Below are 18153 nucleotides of genomic sequence, written 5' to 3' on the forward strand. Positions count from 1 at the left end.
AGGAAGGAAGGAAGGAAGGAAGGAAGGAAGGAAGGAAGGAAGGAAGGAAGGAAGGAAGAGAGAAAAGAAAGAAGAGAAACGTCTTAAATCCAGCTACCAATAGCCAGTTTGAATTTAGCTGTTTTATAATCACTTTGGAACTTAATCCTCGCATGTCCTTGCTCATGACAGTAATATCTGTACCTTACATAAGACTCCATCAATACTGTATTTGGTGGCAAACAACTGAGCTACTACCCACAGAAAGCATTTCATTGCCACATCAAGGCAAGAGCCTTTATCTGCTGTCATCTGAGTAACTGAAAGCTCAGTGAGGCTGGCATTATCTGAGAATCCAACTGAGAGAAAGCAAGCACGCTTACTCTGGTAGTGTTTCTACAGCCAATGCAGTTTTGCAAGAAAGAACCAAAGCAGCAAGACCTTCATTGGAAGTCTGGGATACATTTGACTGGCCTAGTCTCACAAGAGCTTTGGCAATGCTGCATTCTCAAAAATCAAGAGCTCTCACAACTAACAAGTGCCCGGCTGTGCATCAAGTACTGAGTTATCTTATCAGAAAAAATGGGGGAGGCTGCTGCTTTGATCTGGAGAGGCAAGATGCAAAAAGCAAAGAAACTAAATAGAGCAGCTCCATGGTTATGCTCTGAGGCTTAGAATTGAGCCAGTCTCACTTTAAATTCCTGCTCAGAGCCCCACTAGTCATGTGAAGTTCAAAAGATTTCCGAACCTTTGTCACCTCAGGGTCATCCTCTGAAGATGGAGAAAAGCAGTAGCTTTTAATTAGATAATAAAAAGAAATTAAAAGGATATTATAGGAAAGGAAGAAATCAAACTATCATTATTCATGGAAATATGATCTTCTACATAGAAGACCCAAACTCAAAAAATTACACTAAAAATTCCTAGAGTTAAATAATCCAATTCAGAAATGAAGCAAGACACAAAATTAACAGACAAATATCAGTAGTGTTCCTATGTCAATGATGATCATAACAAAAAATATAATTAGGGGGAAAACACCACCTATAATGGCACCAAGAAAAATTAAACACTTAGGAATTAACCTAACTGAGAAAGTGAAACACCTCTACAAAGAAAACTATAGTACTCCAAGAAAGGAAATCAAAGAGGACACCAGAAAACAGTGATATCCCCAGTTCCTAGAGAAGCAGAATATAGTCAAAATAGCCTTACTCCCAAACCTGATACACACATTTAATGCAATCCTAATGAAAATGCCAACAGCATTCTTCACACACCTGGAGAAAATAAGCCTATAATTTATGCAACTGGAAGAGACCCAGATTAGCAAAAGCAATCATGAGTAACAAAAGCAAAGCATGAGGCATCAGAACCCAGGATCTCAAGTTGTATTACAAAGCTATAGAGATAAAAATGAAATAGCAAGTCACAGAAGCAGACATGTGGGTCACTAGAACAGAATAGAAGATGTAGAAATAAGCCAAGTACATTCAACTATTTCAACTCTGACAAAGAGAGTAAGAACATACATTGGCACATTGATGGCTCTTTAATAAATGGTGCTGGGAAAAGAGAGAAAGAAATGCTAAGTACTGGAGGATAATACATAAAACTCTTGAAATCATAAATGTAGGTAAGAGACTTATAAACAAAACTCTAGTTTCACAGAAAATAGTTACGAGAATAAACAAATGAGATCATATAAAATTAAAAGATGGACTGGGAAGGTAACTCAGTGGTCTAAGTGCCTGTCTGACAAGCACGAAGACCTGGGTTTGATCTCCAGTGCCACATGCCCTGATGGCCACTGAAACCGGGTATGGTGGCACATGCCTGAAAATCCCAGTGCTGGGGAGACTGAGACAAGAGGATCACTATGAGTTCAAGCTACAGAGTGAGAAATGCAAATTAAAACAACACTGTAGCAAGTTGGCCAAGCAATGGCTGTGACTCAACCACATGACTGACACTGATAAGGGATCTACAATCTGAGGTACAGGATCTTAGAATAAATCCTGAGGGGATTTGACTGACCTTATCAGATCCAAAAGCTACCACTCTTGGTGCATAGGTCCTGCTCTATCTTGGTCTTAACCATCCAGCAGAAAAGTATAAAAATGAAGCACAAGAAATAAAGCCACATTGTTATGTTGAGCTGCAGGGGACTCAGGTCAACAACTTCTGACATCGCCAGTCAAGTGGAAGACCCAATACTATTATGGACTACTGGATTATTTTGGAATATTTTGCTGAGTTCATACACCTATAATATTTAAATGATGGAACTAAACAAAAAAAGGGGATACAGATGAATTTCCCTTTTGTATCTGTGTATTCAAAATAGGATAGATATACAGCTACATTCTTTTAATTCAAGGAATAGAGGGATTTGTTCTAATAGTGTTTGTAAATAAAATATCATTTCTGTATCTCGTACAACAAGCAACCACTACGAAGGCAGTATGCAGTGTGTTAATTATTGGAACTGTCCTACCAATTTGATTTGAAACTGTCTCATTGCTATTTATTTCTCAATTAAATTATGGAAAACATAAATAAAAATGAAAAAAATAAAACAACACTGTGGGTCCATCTTACCCAAAAAGGTATAGCCATCATCAAGAAATCAAATACTAACAAAAGTTGGTGAGGCTGTGGGGAATTGAAGATCTCTTCTACATTGCTGATAGGAATGTAAACGAGTACAACCACTATGGAAATCAGTATGGTTGAAGATTAAAACTAAACCCATCTAGTCCTCTTCTAGATATCTTCCCAAAGGAGGTAAAGGCATTATATTACAGTGATACGATTGTACCTATGTTTATAGCAGCACAGCTAAACTTTGGAAGGACCCTGTAAATCCATCAACAGATGAATGGATAGAGAAAATGTGGTATTCATACATAACAGAGTACTGCTCTTCTATGATAGAGAGAAAAAAGAAAGATAAACTTGAGCCTTTTGTAGTAAAATGGATGTACCTTGAGACCATAACCTTAAATGAAGTAAATCAGACACACAAGCTTCAATACTTCCTGGTTTCTCTCATGTGAGAAACCCAAATTATAAATTAAAAAATAAAAGATAAGAAGTAGAGAGATCTTTCTCAAATGGGAAGGTAATCAAGAGATTTAGGGATGAGGCTGGGGAGATAGCTCAATAGAATAAGCACTTCCCTGGCAAGTGCAAGGGCCTGAGTTCAATCCCTGGTTCTATGAAAGAGAGAGAGAGAGAGAGAGAGAGAGAGAGAGAGAGAGAGAGAGAGAGAGAGAGAGAGAGAGAGAGATTTAGGGAGGGGGATATAGGGGTGAGAGAGGGAGTGAAAGCAGATGAAAAAAATTAATAGATGTTATATGTACAAACATACATTAGCACAAATTCCCATAAAGAATGTAAACATTTTGTACTACACACATGTACAAATACAAAATTAAAAAGCTATTTTTTCTCATTAAAATTAATAAAAAATATTTTTTAAAAATGTTCAGTCAGGAGTAGCAGGCAGTAGCAGCCCATGAGTGGAAGGGTTATACAGTAAACACACTTCCTCCTTTCAGTATAATTATCATCTAGGGCTTCTTTGGGAAAGAAAAATAATCTAGAATTGAAGTTCCAATTAAATCAATAGTTGAAACTGTATCAAGTACTAATTTTTTACCATTTTTACCCACAATAAAATCCCCGTCTTTTATGGTTCAGCCCAATAATTTAATTTAAGCCTCTTTTAATTGAAACCTCACTTTCTCAGAGAAGCAAATTTTTCCAGAACCACCCCATCTTGCTTACAGTATGATAGGGCTAGGGTTTAAAAAACTGAGCCCTTCAGACTGGATGTTGTCATCCAGGTCAGCGTTTCTGACCCCTCAGTTAGCGCAGTGGGCTCAGCCATCTGGGCCGAATGTTGACACCTCATCTCAGCATCTCAGCCACTTAGGATGCAGTGGGAGGAGGCAGAGAGAGAGGACCCTTATCCTCTCTCTCCATGGCAGTGGGGAGTCCTGGATTTGAGAGCTTGTTTGGAGGTTCTAGCAGGGGAGCGCAGCTACTCATATACCCTTGACCGAGCAACGGTCCTCCTCTTTCGGGAGTGGTCGTCCTCTTTGACTGAGTGCGCAGCTTCGGGAGGGACATACATGAATCGTTGAGGGAGGAAAGGGACACCCGCCTAGCCAGCCAGATCAGCTGAATCAACCCTGGCGATCAATGGGGTGACAGATGTCACAGCCAGATCACCCTCACATCCAAGTCCTGGATTTGGATTACAGTCCAGCCTCACTTTTCTGTGTGACAGAAGAGAAAAAGGAATTAAATGATCTTCTAGAAAACTGAATTAATGTAGGCACAGGCCAAGTTGCCTAATGTATATCGGTCACATTACTCTGATTCTGATGATAGTTAATGCTTACCGTGTTTGCTATGTGGAGATTACTACATTGGAATCCTAGCTGGACCTGTTCATTTAATCATTATAGCAGGACTAAATACAGGACACAGATATACCTTAGCTTGCCCAGGATGACATTGTCATCCCATCAAACCTGATGGCTGATTACAAGTCACAGCCACTTGACATGAGCACCATCTATGGATATGCTTTCTTGAAATCATAAACTGATAATACTACTCTGTTGCTTTCATTAATCAAATGCTTATATCTTACAATGAAAGGACTTGGAGAAATGGTTCTCACTCATTCATGAAGCAGAGACTCCCCAGTTGCTGTGACAACTTTCTTAAGAGTGAAAGTGATAAAAACAAAGTTCAGGCCACAAGCTCAGGGGTACAAGAAACAGATTTGCATTTATTTTGCTCTATAATGTTAAGTTTTGAAAGTTCCATGCAAATAGGTATCATACTGGAGTCAACTGTATGCAGTCACAATCAGTGAAGACTCTCACTTCCCTGTCTGCTGTGCAGTGTCCTCCATATTGTTCCCCACTGGTGGGCAAAGGCCAGAACCTATCCTGTGGGGTAACTGGTCCACTCTTATCTACTGAGGTGTGCAGGTTCCTCCTGACTCTGATTGATGCCCACAGGTATCGCTCCATTTCTATGACTGAGCACTCTCAACAGAGCAGAACAGAATTCAAGTGCCCTCCCATGGCTCCTCTGTTGCCAGGGGAAATGCTGTCATGCTTTTTTATGGCTTTTCTTCAGAGCTTAGCCACAGACCACAGCCACTGCAACTTTTCAACAGACGTCACCCACAGGGGTGGCATGTGTCCCTAAAGCTGTTCACCTTTCTCCACTCCACTGGGGAAGTGTGGCAGATCCCAAAAAGTGAATGTCTAACAGCATCTTAGGCCTCCAAGGTGAGAGACCCCAACCTGAAGCACCTGTCCACTTTCTCATGGTAAACTCTCTCCACCATGGCCAAGTTCAAGCCACCAGTGCAGAGCACTGAGGTGGAGTCGAGAAGAAATGACACAGTGGACACCCCATGGGGCTGACTTTCTGCCTCTGACTTGCTGAAATGTTTTGTTCTTACTTGGCCAGTGCCACCTCTCCTGAAATTCCGGAGAGCAGTGGGCAATGGCCCCTCTTGGGAACCCACCATCACCTACCCCTTCTCCAACCCCAGCCTGGCCAGCCAGGTTTAGTTTCTCAGGATCTTAGAAACATTGGTATGATTATGTTTTTATATTTTGGAAACCAAATCTAAAACTGGACTCTCTAGTTATGCAATTAAAGCCTTCTGGTTATAATGGATTATATAAACCAATAGGTAATAAAGTCTTATGGACTAGTGCTGAATTGAAAGATGTAAAGGGGAACCAAAATTATCAGATGTACAGTAGGGGGTGGGAAGAATCTTTATTCATTATACCAAAGAATGGCATGCCATTACAGAGATTCCACCCCCTTACCCATCTCCCAAATCCCCTGCCTGGATCTACCATTCATCTCCAGCCCTTTCTCTCCCTCACCAGGTGAGCGCATGGCACGTGTGATCACCACACTGTGGTAGCCCCAGAGGTTGATTCGCCTGGCCTGTAGACTGATGTCCTAACCACCTGTCTCATGTCCTACCTACATTTTTTTAAAATATCTAAGAAATTTTTTTTCCTCCAACTATCCCTCACACTCTTGGAAATAGAACTGTTTGTAGGAGACAAAGTATAATAAATACAGTAAAAATCATTATTAAGCTGTAACTATACACCACAATTGTTTCAAATGCATGAAATTATTTAATAATCATACTATTTTAGATCATTTAGGATTGCTAACCTTATTGAATACACCCTATTACTGGAACTCTGAGAAGTTAAGCGACCCAGGATCACAGCTATGACGTGGCTAATAAATGATTCAAATGTCTCTCTGTAGGACCCAAAAGTTTGAGTTCTATTTAAAATCAATTGTTTCTTTTTTTGTGGATTCTTATGTGCTATTAGAATTGCAAACGAAGATCTACTGTAGAAATACTGGTGGAGATGCATCTTTCACCCAGAGATAAATGTGGTATACTGCTGTATTCTCAACACATCTGTCTTTGTGCCGTTGCCATGTCTGATTTCAAGCATTCTGAAGAGGTCAAGGTAAAAGTGATCTCCAGGGTCCTATAGACATCAGCACCTCTGGCCCCAGAAAGGAATGTTCTCCAGACTTCCATGGAGAAGCAGAAGACAAGGGGAGTACAAACGTCTCTTTTAAGGCAGACTGGACTAGCACAGGGAAAAGCACACAAGATTTGTCATCATTCACTCTTACTCTTACTTAATGTACATCCGGGAACCACACAATGTCAAAATGAGTGTGTCGGTGTTGTCATTAACACTCTCACGAACAGTACTCATGCACACACAAACCACACCATCCACATATTACTGTGGCTTGGGTGGACTTTCTGTTATTAGCAAATTGGAAATATAGCTAACAATGGGAACCCAACACAAGAAAAAGCATTGCTTGCTGGCTGTGCCGTCCTTCAGAGGGGAGGAAGTGGAAATTATTTGTCACAGAGAATCTGAAAATCTGTAAAGCATGAGAAGAAAATGATCTTTTTCCTTACATGGAATTGACCCAAAAACTGTGTCTATTAAATTATTTTGTAATTATTTGCACCCATGACTTTTTTAAGTAGGTCATTACTGAAAGACACACTGAGATTTATGTGTTATAGATATTGGAAGTGGAATTCGCTGGAAATATAGTGTGACACTTGAAACGAATGGATAAATGAAAATAACCACTAAATTTGTACCAAAAGAGCATCCGTGTCTTTCTAGAAGCTTCTCTAGCAAGATTAGAGCTCTATCACTGCTTCTAAATTCTGCCTTTATTGTATCATTAAATCAACTGAAGAACAGTACCAGTCGACATATTAGTCTCTACTACTACATCATTTTATATTTGTATTTCTTCAAGTTATAAAAATAAATGTGGACAATTCTTGGTGCTAACATTTTGATTCTGACTGATAAAAGAAACAGACATGGTCTTACATCACGGGTCCACAAGGTTTTTTAAATCATATTTTTCCCTTTTTAAATGATGTTTTATTAGTACATTTGCATTACATGCATTTTATAATCATTTTGGAGAGTTGGTATGCATTCATAATACAGTTTATTCCTTTTCAAATCCTCCTCATTCCTATTCCAGCCCCCCTTTCCTACTTTTCATTCTTGCTATTGTTAATCCTAGCTCATGATCATGGTATATAAGCTTCCGCTGAGGGTATTAGGACCTTGTACCCGGCGTATCATCATTCCACATACTTCCTCACCCCCTCCCCTTCACCCCTTACCCTTGCTTCCCTGGACCCCTGTCCATATGCCAGAGATTCGCCCCTTCTCTCCTCCTATCTTCCCTTCATTTTTCTCCTAGTTTGTACTTTGCTTTACTCAGATGAAAAATACCATACAGTACTCAAGTTTGTGTGTCCAATTTGGGCAACCAAATCCACAGATATTAATTTCTATGATCATGCTAGAGTTTGTAAAGGCTACATACATTCTCTTTAAATACTAATGTATTTTGGATGTTCTATTTTTGCTAAATCACACAGTAAACTCTAACAGTCTGGATTCTTTGTAGAACCAGAGTGTTAGTATTGTCACACAACCTATTTTCAATTTTGTTTTGATTTTCCCAGCACCTTAGCTGTTTTGACCTGAATACTTACTTAACGGGAACACTGAATGCTGAAGTTCTCATTGTGGGTAAAATTTCCCTGAGTGAGACATTCAAACTGACTGTAACTGAAGTTATGAATGTAAAGCATCTATGTTTACCTGTATGTATAGCATTTAGGTTAGTTTTTATTTTCTTATTATTACAACCAGAGTCTTGCTTAGTTCATCTTAAGAGAGAAATAATTTACAGAAAACATAGGAAATCTTTGATATTGTGCATGTCTTCGCCCAGAGACCAACCTTGCCTATCTTCCCTTTCATCAGTAATTATCTCAGTCCCTCATCTCCGCATTTTCTGACTCACCCCTGATAACATCTCCACCTCAGGGTTACTATAATACAGCTTGTACATATCAGGTAATTGATTCCAGCTTTTATAATCGCTGAGTCACAATACTGCAGTCAGAGTCGTTTTTTTGCTTTACCACATAACAGAAGCAGACAAATCATTTCAACACTCCTACCCCAAATCGCATCTGTCTGAGCTGAATGTAGGTCATAAAACATAGGTCTGTGATGAGATATGCCATGACTTCAGGATACCTTGCCTCCTTTGCGACAGATCTAACCTTAGCCGCTGTGAAACAAATCTTTCACTCCTATTATTTCAATAGAAACTTGCCATAATAAAAATACTTTGGAAGTTAGCCGTGCTCAACCATTATGCCTCCAACACAATAAAGATACTTTGAATAGCACATGGGAAACACCGTTATGGATCTTATTCTATTTATCTCAATACTAAATTGTTAGGCTACTCTCATCTGCAAGATGAACAACACAAACTCAAGTTTAAAAGGCTTCCTCAAGGTGGAGTTGAGGCCATAGGTTACTATACCTCTAAAGTCAGTGGCTCCCAACTATCCACATCAGTAGAATCACCTGTAGTTATATGGACAAACTTCTAGGCCCCATGTTCTACAGGACTGCTATGGCTAGTTAGTTTCCCTCTGTGCATATATTACCGGCTGTTTGTGGTTCATTTTTATTTTCTAGGTGGATTTCAGCCAAGAAAGGAAATTGAATCAAACTATTCTCTTCTTATAAGCCAAGGGAAATATGAATGCGATAATAAATCCAATAGCAACATATCTTGATGTGCTTTTATCTCCTTTCTGAAGTAGATTGGTTTTTCCATCAGGCAAACAATATAGAAAAAACAGGACACCAATGATGAAGGGGCTGCAGCAGCAGGCCTGCAAATTGCCTCTGGAGGGTAGAGAGGAGAAGCCCTGATTTATAGCATCTGCTGATTTCACTGGTGCAAATATTCCCACCGCGGCCAGTTTCAAACTATTAATGATTTAACAACCTGCTCACAACATTCCTGAACATTAAACAGCAGACCCCTGAGCCAGCTCCAGCATACCACCGTGGGAGATGTAATGGAGAAACTGAAGAATTTCTATGCATAATCTAAAGTATCCATTGTATGGCCCCGAACATCACTATCTAGTAATTTCAATAGACTCACAAAAGTGTCCCCGAAGTTGCTTCTCACTCAGTTTCCAAGAAAATGTTCTGCCAGGGCTGAGAGGCCTAATGAAGCCACACATAAGAATACTGGGAGAACACTTGCTGGAAAGGAAGTGGATGCCATCTTTAGGATCCGTTCTGACCAGCCAGGTGACAAGGGCAGGAGGGTGCGACAGCTGACCCTGCTTGAGAGCACCAGGATCTGAAACAGTAAATGGGACTTCCAGAAGCATGGCTCTGAGCCTTAGGGCCAAAGCCTGGGTCTTTTTGAGCCTCTGCTCACCACGGAAAAAAAAGACAAGTTTAGATTAGAATCAAATCTAGTACTAGCAGTAAAGTCCATGAGCACAGAACTGAAGAAACCGCTGCCTGGATGTAAGCTGGGGACCAAGCTGTGGGCAGGCCAGCAGGTGACAGTCCTACCTGTCCAGGGGTGACTGTTCTGCCCAGAGCGGCCTTTGTGTAGCATGGTCAGCTTGGAACACTGTGGCAGTTTGACAAACACTATTCACTGCATGTACAAGTATCAAAAGCACATTCCAAAACCAAATATATGTCACCTACTACTTTACATTTATTCCTTTGCTAAACTTCCAGGATAGAAATGCACATGAAATCATAACAAGGCTATGTAACCTATCCTGGAGCCCCACGGGTAGCTCACCTCAACAGAGTTCTATATAAGGATAAATCTGTGCTGAATGCTATCACAGTTTCATTCTGGTTGACTCCATTTGCACAATGATTGTACAACATTGTTTTCCTGACTAGAAATGAGAGGTAGCTATTTCTCTTCCAAGAAGGCAAAGTGAAAAATTAACTCCCAAATGAATCAACCAGAAAGAATGCAATCATGATAGGTCTTAAATTTCAGCAGAAAGACTCCAGAGAAGATAGTGTGGGTGGATTTCAAATAAAATTTAGATTTAATTCAAGCTCAGAGTTAGTGGACCAGTTGCTTAGCCGAAGTCTGTTTTCCATCTACAAAATGATAATCTATGCTAACATGCAGAGTAGTATGTCTTACCATGCACTGAGCGCAATGTTATCCTTAATTACCAAAAGCAACCCTCAAGAGTTTGTAACTTGGAATTCATACTTCTATAGGGATCCAGAGCTGGCAAAAATTAACAGGCAAAATCTCAGAGACATGTATGTGTACCTGTATATTTTTGAGTTCTTAAACAGGGAAATGCTGAGAATTTTGGTATCTGGGGTGAAGACAGAGGTAGGGGTGGTAAAAGGGAAGGTGTGTGAATTTTGGAAAAGCCTCCCATTGTGATTTTGATGCTCAGTCCCCAGTCTGGCTTGTGAGATCCCAATTTAGACAAAAAGACTATAATGTTGATTTGGGCATACTGTATACATACACTCAAAGTAGGTACTAAAGGTAAATTAAAGATTGAATTTCCTAGGTACTTTTTCAAAGAGAAATGAAAGTGTATGTCTGTATGAGCACTCACACATAAGTAAGGAGAGCAGCTTTATTCATTCTAGTCCCAAACTGCAAGCAACAGAAAAGGCCAACGGCAGGGTGGGTAAGTGAGAACATGCACACTGAGACACGAAGGACTCTCAAAAACATTCTAAGCAAAAGCTAGGCATAAAAGATGATTTCATTTTTATAACGTTTTTCTAAATTAATGCTACTGGCAGCAAATTATCAACTGCTTTAGGGAGCAGAGATGAAAAGATTGATTCATTGATTATAAAGGGATGTCAACGCTTTTAGGGGTAACTAAAGTGTATCTTGATTGCAGTACTAGCTTCATAGATGTATACATCTGCCCAAACTCACTGAGTTGTAGTACTTAACATTATTTAACATTCCCAATTAACTCTACATAAAAACATCTCTTAAATTGGTAAAAATTGGATTAGCAATCAGAGATCAATACTAGATCTCATGAGACAGTTCCTATGTTTCTAAGACTACTTACCCATCAACTCAAATTCATGTCCTTTGAATTACTCTTCTAGTACAAGTAAATGAAAAGTAATGATTCCTCAGTACTATTATCCCACTGGACCATGAAGTTTTTAGAGGCAGTCAGTGGTATACTGCAAAGTTAAATCTAAATCATCAGACAAGAAAGACAGTGGGACAAGGACCCTGTCTCCTGAGAGCCATAGCCTGGTCTGCCACCTGATCAACTTCATGTGCGATTTGCTCTCACAGGCATGTCTGGGTATCAGTCTCTACTGTAGGTAACACACATGAGAGTTAACACACAAGTCCTGAAAAATTTGCTTAGAATGTCTTTACTATAGTGAGGTGGTCATTGAAAACTGCCATAGTCAACTAACCTAGCCAATTCAAGCACTTTAGAAGCACTAATATCCTGTATATTTTATCAGTACTTTTATGTATGATTGTAAAAATCCTGCATTTTTTAAATGTCCTTATTTTTAGAAATAAATTTGGGATTTATAAAATAGAGTAAGACAATGAAATGCACTTAGTGAATATACTCAGTTTGTGTTAAATGAGCCTGCTTTAAAAATTCCATTTAAAAAAAATTCCATATTTGTCCTGCATTTGCATAAAAAGTTATAGATTTATAGCTGCACTGTATTCTGACTGCTGCAACAGAAGTAGAACTTCTGATCAACCTGACCTCAGTAGAATGCCTCTAAAAGACAACTGCTCCATATAATAACCTTCTGGAGGAGACACACTTGAACAATTTTTATTTCAAAACATCTACAAAGTTTTAGCTCTCCATTATACAATTTTCCAAAATCCAGACATTATTCAAATGTAACCCAAAGTTATTATACAAATAGAATACACACAAAGATCAAAAAAAAAAAAAAAAAAAAAATATATATATATATATATATCTCCCACCAAACTGTGTTACATAAATAAGAAAATATATACATCTGGTAATTTCAAAGTACAATTATCTTAAATAATGCTGCATCCATATATAGAAGGTACAAAAATAAACACTAAAGCAAAAGTTACAGGAACAACAAATTACATTTTATGACATCTATAAAGATAAAAAAAAAAAACAATCTTGGAGACATATATACTCTACATTTGGATCCTAATTTTACTTCTTCCCTTTAGAATATTCTCAGCATGGAAGAAAGTCACCATTCTACCAACTATCCCTGACCCCCAATACAGAAAAAAAAAAAAGAACATGAGAAGAAATACATAATCTATGTCTTTGTATGTTGGGATAGACGTAAAAGAACTTTTTTAAAGTCAAATCTCTATAAGCATAGACTCAAATTTTCCAAGTAAAATGAACTATTGAAAAACCAAATAAGGCCAGGGAGATGGCTCAGTGGAATAAGCGCTTCCCTGGCAAGTGCAAGAGCCCGAGTTCAAGCCCTGGTTCCGCAAAAAAAAAAAAAAAGAAAGAAAAACCAAATAATTTAAGCTAGAAATACCAAAAGACTATTCAAACATTCAAAAACTCTTAACACAATGATCAGCAATGAAAAATTATGCCAATGGTTCTGTGCATTAAAAAAAAAAAAAAAAAAAAAAACCTCCAGGAGGTTTACGATTTGCCCCAGAAATTCTCCTTCCGTTTCTGAGCCCGCGTCAGGGTTTGCAAAGCACGGAGACTAGAAGCTGCAGAACGAGCTGAAATCTCAGACAATCTGTCCTCGTCTGCAAGAAAAGAATTCCAAAATTATAGTCAGTGAAAAAATATTTCCTAGACAAATACTATGTTTTACACAACATTAAAGAAATTAAAAGTACTAAGTGTTATAAATCAATGTCGGGTATATCAAAAAAAATCCATTCAATTTAAGATTTTTAACATTTTCATATTTCATGGTAGTTTTCCAAATTTATCATATATAGATATTAAACACCTCCATTCTAAAGTCCCATCATGTCATTATTGACAACTTATGGTTTCTGTATTACGTGGAAACAGTTTATCCGGAATTTCCTACTTTCAAAAGTGTTTGGAACAAAAATCTTTTAAAAAAATTTTTACAAAGTGCTCTACATTAGTATGGTATTTATATCACTTTTCTAAAACAATTTCATGAAATACAGAAGTAATTTTGACTTTAATGTGCTATCCTTATTACTGAATTTCCCTATTCTCAATAAACAAATCTATAAGCTTATTTATAAACACTGTTCTTCCCTTATGAAGAAAATAGAACAAGATTCAAAATTACAAGTTATGTCCCAGATTTTCTGATCAAGAAGGTTATGGGGCCAAAGAGGAAATTGATCGATGACGTGGAGTGTGCCTAAGGAGAGTCACAGGAGGAGAAGACACTCTCTCAGGCTTTCACAGAGAGCACATTGGCCAAGCAATGGCCGTGACTCATCCACATGGCTGCACTGACAAAGGTTCTACAATCTGAGGTACAGGATCTAAGGATAAATCCTGAGGGCATTTCACTGACCTTCTCAAACCAAAAAGCTACAACTCTTGTTGCATAGGTCCTGCTTTACCTTGGTCTTAACCATCCAGTAGAAAAGTATGAAGATGAAATATAGGAAGTAAAGCCATGTTGTTATGTTGAGCTGTGGGGGACTCAGGTCAATAATTTCTGACATTGCCAATTAAACAGAAGACCCAATGCTATTATGGGCTTCTGTACTCTTTTAGAATATTTTGCTGAGTTTACACACCCATAATATTCAACAACAGAACTTAAAAAAAATTGGGGTATAACTATGAATGTCCATTTTGTATCTGTGTATTCAAAGTGGTTGGGTAGATATATAGTTGCATTCTCTTAATGAATAGAATGATTTTTTCTAATGGTGTTTGTAAGTAGGATCACAAGTCTGCATCTTGTACAGCAATTAACCACTAAGAAGAATATATGCAGTGTATTATTTGTTGAAACTGTACTTTCGATTTGATTTGAAACTGTCTCATTGCTATATGTTTATCAATAAAACTTTGAAAAAAAAAAAAAAACAAAATTACAAGTTATTTTGCATTTGAAAACATAACCACTTGGTATCTAGTCTCACTGAATCCTGAAAAAAAAACTTGCTAAAGGAAGAAAACACTTTAATATACGTATTTAATATATAAAATACTAAATTCAAATTTATTTCCCAATTTTATTTATTTTTTTATTCTTTTGATACAGGGTTTCACTATGCAGTTAAGACTCGTAGTGATCCTCCTGTCTCAGCCTCCCCAGCACTGGGATTATAGGCGTGCACCACTGCGCCTCGTTTGGGGGCTAGCATGGCATGCAGTACCGGGGATCGAACTCAGGACCTTGCGCTTGCTAGGCAGCCCCTATCTCCCCAGCCCTATTTTTCAATTTTGATTGTTCGAAAATTCGAACTTCCTCCTGCCACTATCAGAAGCAAATGATTTATCAGAAAACTACACAGCAAAATACAATCTATTTTCCTAACTCTACAATTTTGGGCCTACTGATAATAGGCAAAAACACAGATATTTGGAAGAAAAATAGATATAATGCGGCTATACTCCTGACTCCCCAAGCTGAGCAGAGTAGACCCACAGAGGGGCTGAGCACTGCAGCGAGGCAAGGCATGGTCTCTTGGCAAGTTTCTAAAAAAGATTCTTCGCTACTTCCGAGTCTGCCCCTTTTAAATGGGGATTATTTCACCCCATCACAGGATTTCAAGGATCCAACAAAAAATGTGTGTGGGAATACGCTACAAGCCATGAAGTGCTAACCACATGGAAGCTTGTTTACAATTAGGAACTATCATATAATAGAATCTCATATATTTTTGGTATCTTGCCTAACTAACATACCTTCGTCGTTAAAGGCTTCATGCTGAGGTAACTGGAAATCATTCTTCCTTGCTTTTCCCACTTGAAAAAAGAAGGCAGAAAAAGTTATCCTTCAGAGCCACCAAAGAGCATACAGTAATGACATGGGCTGAATGTCAGTCTGACCATCTATCCCTTCAAAATTCATGCTGAAATTGAACCACCATCTCGATGGCCCTGGGAGGTGAGGCCTTCAGAGGCGTCTGGGCCGCGGGGGCTTTTCCCTACCACCCTCTTTCTCCAAGTCCTATTCAGTGTGCCAGGGAACACTGCAGCCAGCAGGCCTGGGCCAGATGCAGCCCCGTTACCCAGCATCTCCCAGCCTCCAGAACCACAAGCCACGGCCTTTCTATTCAGAGGGAATGACCCAGTCTCAGGTGTTCCGATACAGCAGCACACAGCAGACTAAGACAATTGCAGTAACTCTTAATAAAAAAGTACATGAGCAGAAACTTTACTAATGTCTTAATCTTTTGATAGAAATTACTACCAAAGGGCCACTCATTAATTTATAGTGTATTTAGCACATATGCAGACCACAAATACCCTCCAAGAATTCAATGTTGATACTGATCTAACTGTAAAAAATCATAGTGTGAAAAATAAATAAATTTAAAAAACAAAATGGGCCGGGGATGCAGCTGGGCATAGCCCTTGCCAGGCAAGCATGAGGCCCTGAGTTCAACTCCCAGTACCAAAAAAATTAAAAGGAATCATTGTACACCTCTCTTTAGAGATGACAAATTAAACACACATTTATAAATGTGATACAAAGCCAAATACAAAAGAAAACGGAAGACAAGAAAGTAGTAAGAAATGTTTAAAAAAATGAAAACAATGGAAGGGGAGGAGCCTGTGGTGCCACCCCCACGTGCTGAATTCTTACACCAGCAAACAAGTGAATCCAAGCGGAAGCTCACTTGCTCCCCTAACGGCTTCGGTTTGGAAGTACTAAATCTTCTTTAAGCCAGGAAACTGGTTACAAAACAGGTAACACACCAGATTTTTCTCTAAATTTACACAGCTGAATAATGGCTCCTCTCCTGAAAGGACAGTGGAGGTCTTGTCTCGAATGGCTTCTTAGAACTACTCTAAGTGGACACCAGTTTCACCAGAGGGCAACGGTACCACGTTCAAAACATATATACCTATGTCATAGAAATATAAAAAAAATCCATCTTGAGCTGGGGAGACAGCTCAGCAGCATAAGCGCCTGCCTGGTCCCGAGTGCAAGGTCCTGAGTTCAATCCCCAGTACTAACCCAAAGCCAGTTGAGGTGGAACACGCCTATAATCCCAGTGCTGGGGAGGCTGAGACAGGAGGATCACTCTGACTCTGAACTACAGAGAGATCCTGTACAAAAAAAAAAAAAAAAATTCTCTTCAAAGAGATAAAACATTCCATCCATTAAATAAAAATGGGATGCTATATAAAAAGTTTATAGTATTAAAAAGTTATTATAAATTAAAAATATTACAACAAATTTAAAAACAGAAGAGACAGAAAATTAACATTTTCAAATTAAAACAAAAATGATGGAAAAACTAAAATTAAAATAAATAAGAGGTGGACAACTGAAAAAAATAAGAAAATATATCATGCTCAACTATGTCTAACATCTTAGTTATCGCAGTGCCAGAAAACGGAGAGGAAAAATTACTATTTAAAAGAATTTCCTAGAAGTTAGAATTTCCCAACGGAAAGGTCTCCAGAGTACCAGCACACCCGAGAAAGCCCACTGTGCGACACATCCCTATAAAATATCAGTGTGCCAGGCACAAAGACAAAATCCCAGAACAGTCAGCAAGAAAAATGACACAGAGAAGACGCACAGTAAAACAGCACAGGCCTTCCCAGCACTAACCGTGGAGGGCAGAAGACAGGCAAGCAAAGACTAGTAAGACGGAAGCCTCTTCTGACCCCGCATTCTATGAACAGGCAACACGGCCCTGGCTAGCGACACTCTGGGTGGCCATGCCTGGACAGGACGTGCTAGCTCTCTCCGGGGGGACCCAGCGGTGAACACTGAGAACTTGAGAGACACTCCCACTGCTGCGGCAGTGAAAGGCGAACTTGGTGCCACATGCTCAGTATCCTACAGAGACTTTTTTCTACTTAAAGATCTAGTAAGTCAACAAAAAACAACAATTTGTTAATATGTACTATATTCTTATTGCATCTGTATCTACCAGTGTAACACTTTATTGTTAATATATACTATATTCTTACTGCATTTTATCTACCAGTGTAACACTTTCATTTTAAAAGATAAAATGTTAAAAGCAAAGAACAAAGAAAATTACCATTATGTTGAAATTCTGGATCTCTGAGAGATCCCTGAATTCGACGAGAAGGATGCCAGAAGGACGGGGTACAAGGCGGAGAAGGCGGCTGGCCGTGGGCGTTGGTTGGATATTCTGGAATTTTCGAAACTGGAAGAGTTGTCTCAGCAAATCTGGGGAGAGTGCCTTCAGAATCTTCCCGCAAAGGCAGAGGATCAACTGTTTTTATACCAGCAGCAGGAGAAGTCAGTAAGGCTAAAGCACGACTTCCCTTCTAAATGACAAAAAAAGCAGGTTTTTTAATAAAGAAACCAAACATTCAAATGAAAAACAAAAGTAATAGGAGGGACTAGGAGAGGAATGTACATAACCTCCAGAAGGCAGGCTGCACTTATAAAAGCGTAACAACCAACACAGATTTAACTGGATAAAAATAAAGAATGTAAACATTTTTAAAATTAAAAGAAAAATTACAAATTTGAGGAAAATATACAATGTATAAAACTA

The 18153-nt window shown here is 38.8% G+C and overlaps 1 protein-coding gene across 6 annotated transcripts in view; it reads right to left on the bottom strand.

The window, feature by feature from the left end:
• Window positions 1–12444: 12444 nt before the first annotated feature.
• Mdm1 (Mdm1 nuclear protein) overlaps window positions 12445–18153 on the bottom strand; it is a 31825-nt gene continuing 26116 nt past the window's right edge. For all 6 annotated transcript variants that reach the window (XM_004632145.2, XM_023716251.1, XM_004632144.2 and 3 more), the window contains 3 exons: window positions 17668–17920; window positions 15347–15406; window positions 12445–13236 (listed from right to left, as the gene is read on the bottom strand). In XM_004632145.2, coding sequence (XP_004632202.1) covers window positions 13124–13236; window positions 15347–15406; window positions 17668–17920 — 426 coding nt within the window. In that variant the 3' untranslated portion in view covers window positions 12445–13123. The remainder of the gene's footprint in view (window positions 13237–15346; window positions 15407–17667; window positions 17921–18153) is intronic.

Source organism: Octodon degus, unplaced genomic scaffold, assembly GCF_000260255.1.
Source record: "Octodon degus isolate 3935 unplaced genomic scaffold, OctDeg1.0 scaffold00047, whole genome shotgun sequence".
In the NCBI taxonomy this organism is placed as follows: domain Eukaryota; kingdom Metazoa; phylum Chordata; class Mammalia; order Rodentia; family Octodontidae; genus Octodon; species Octodon degus.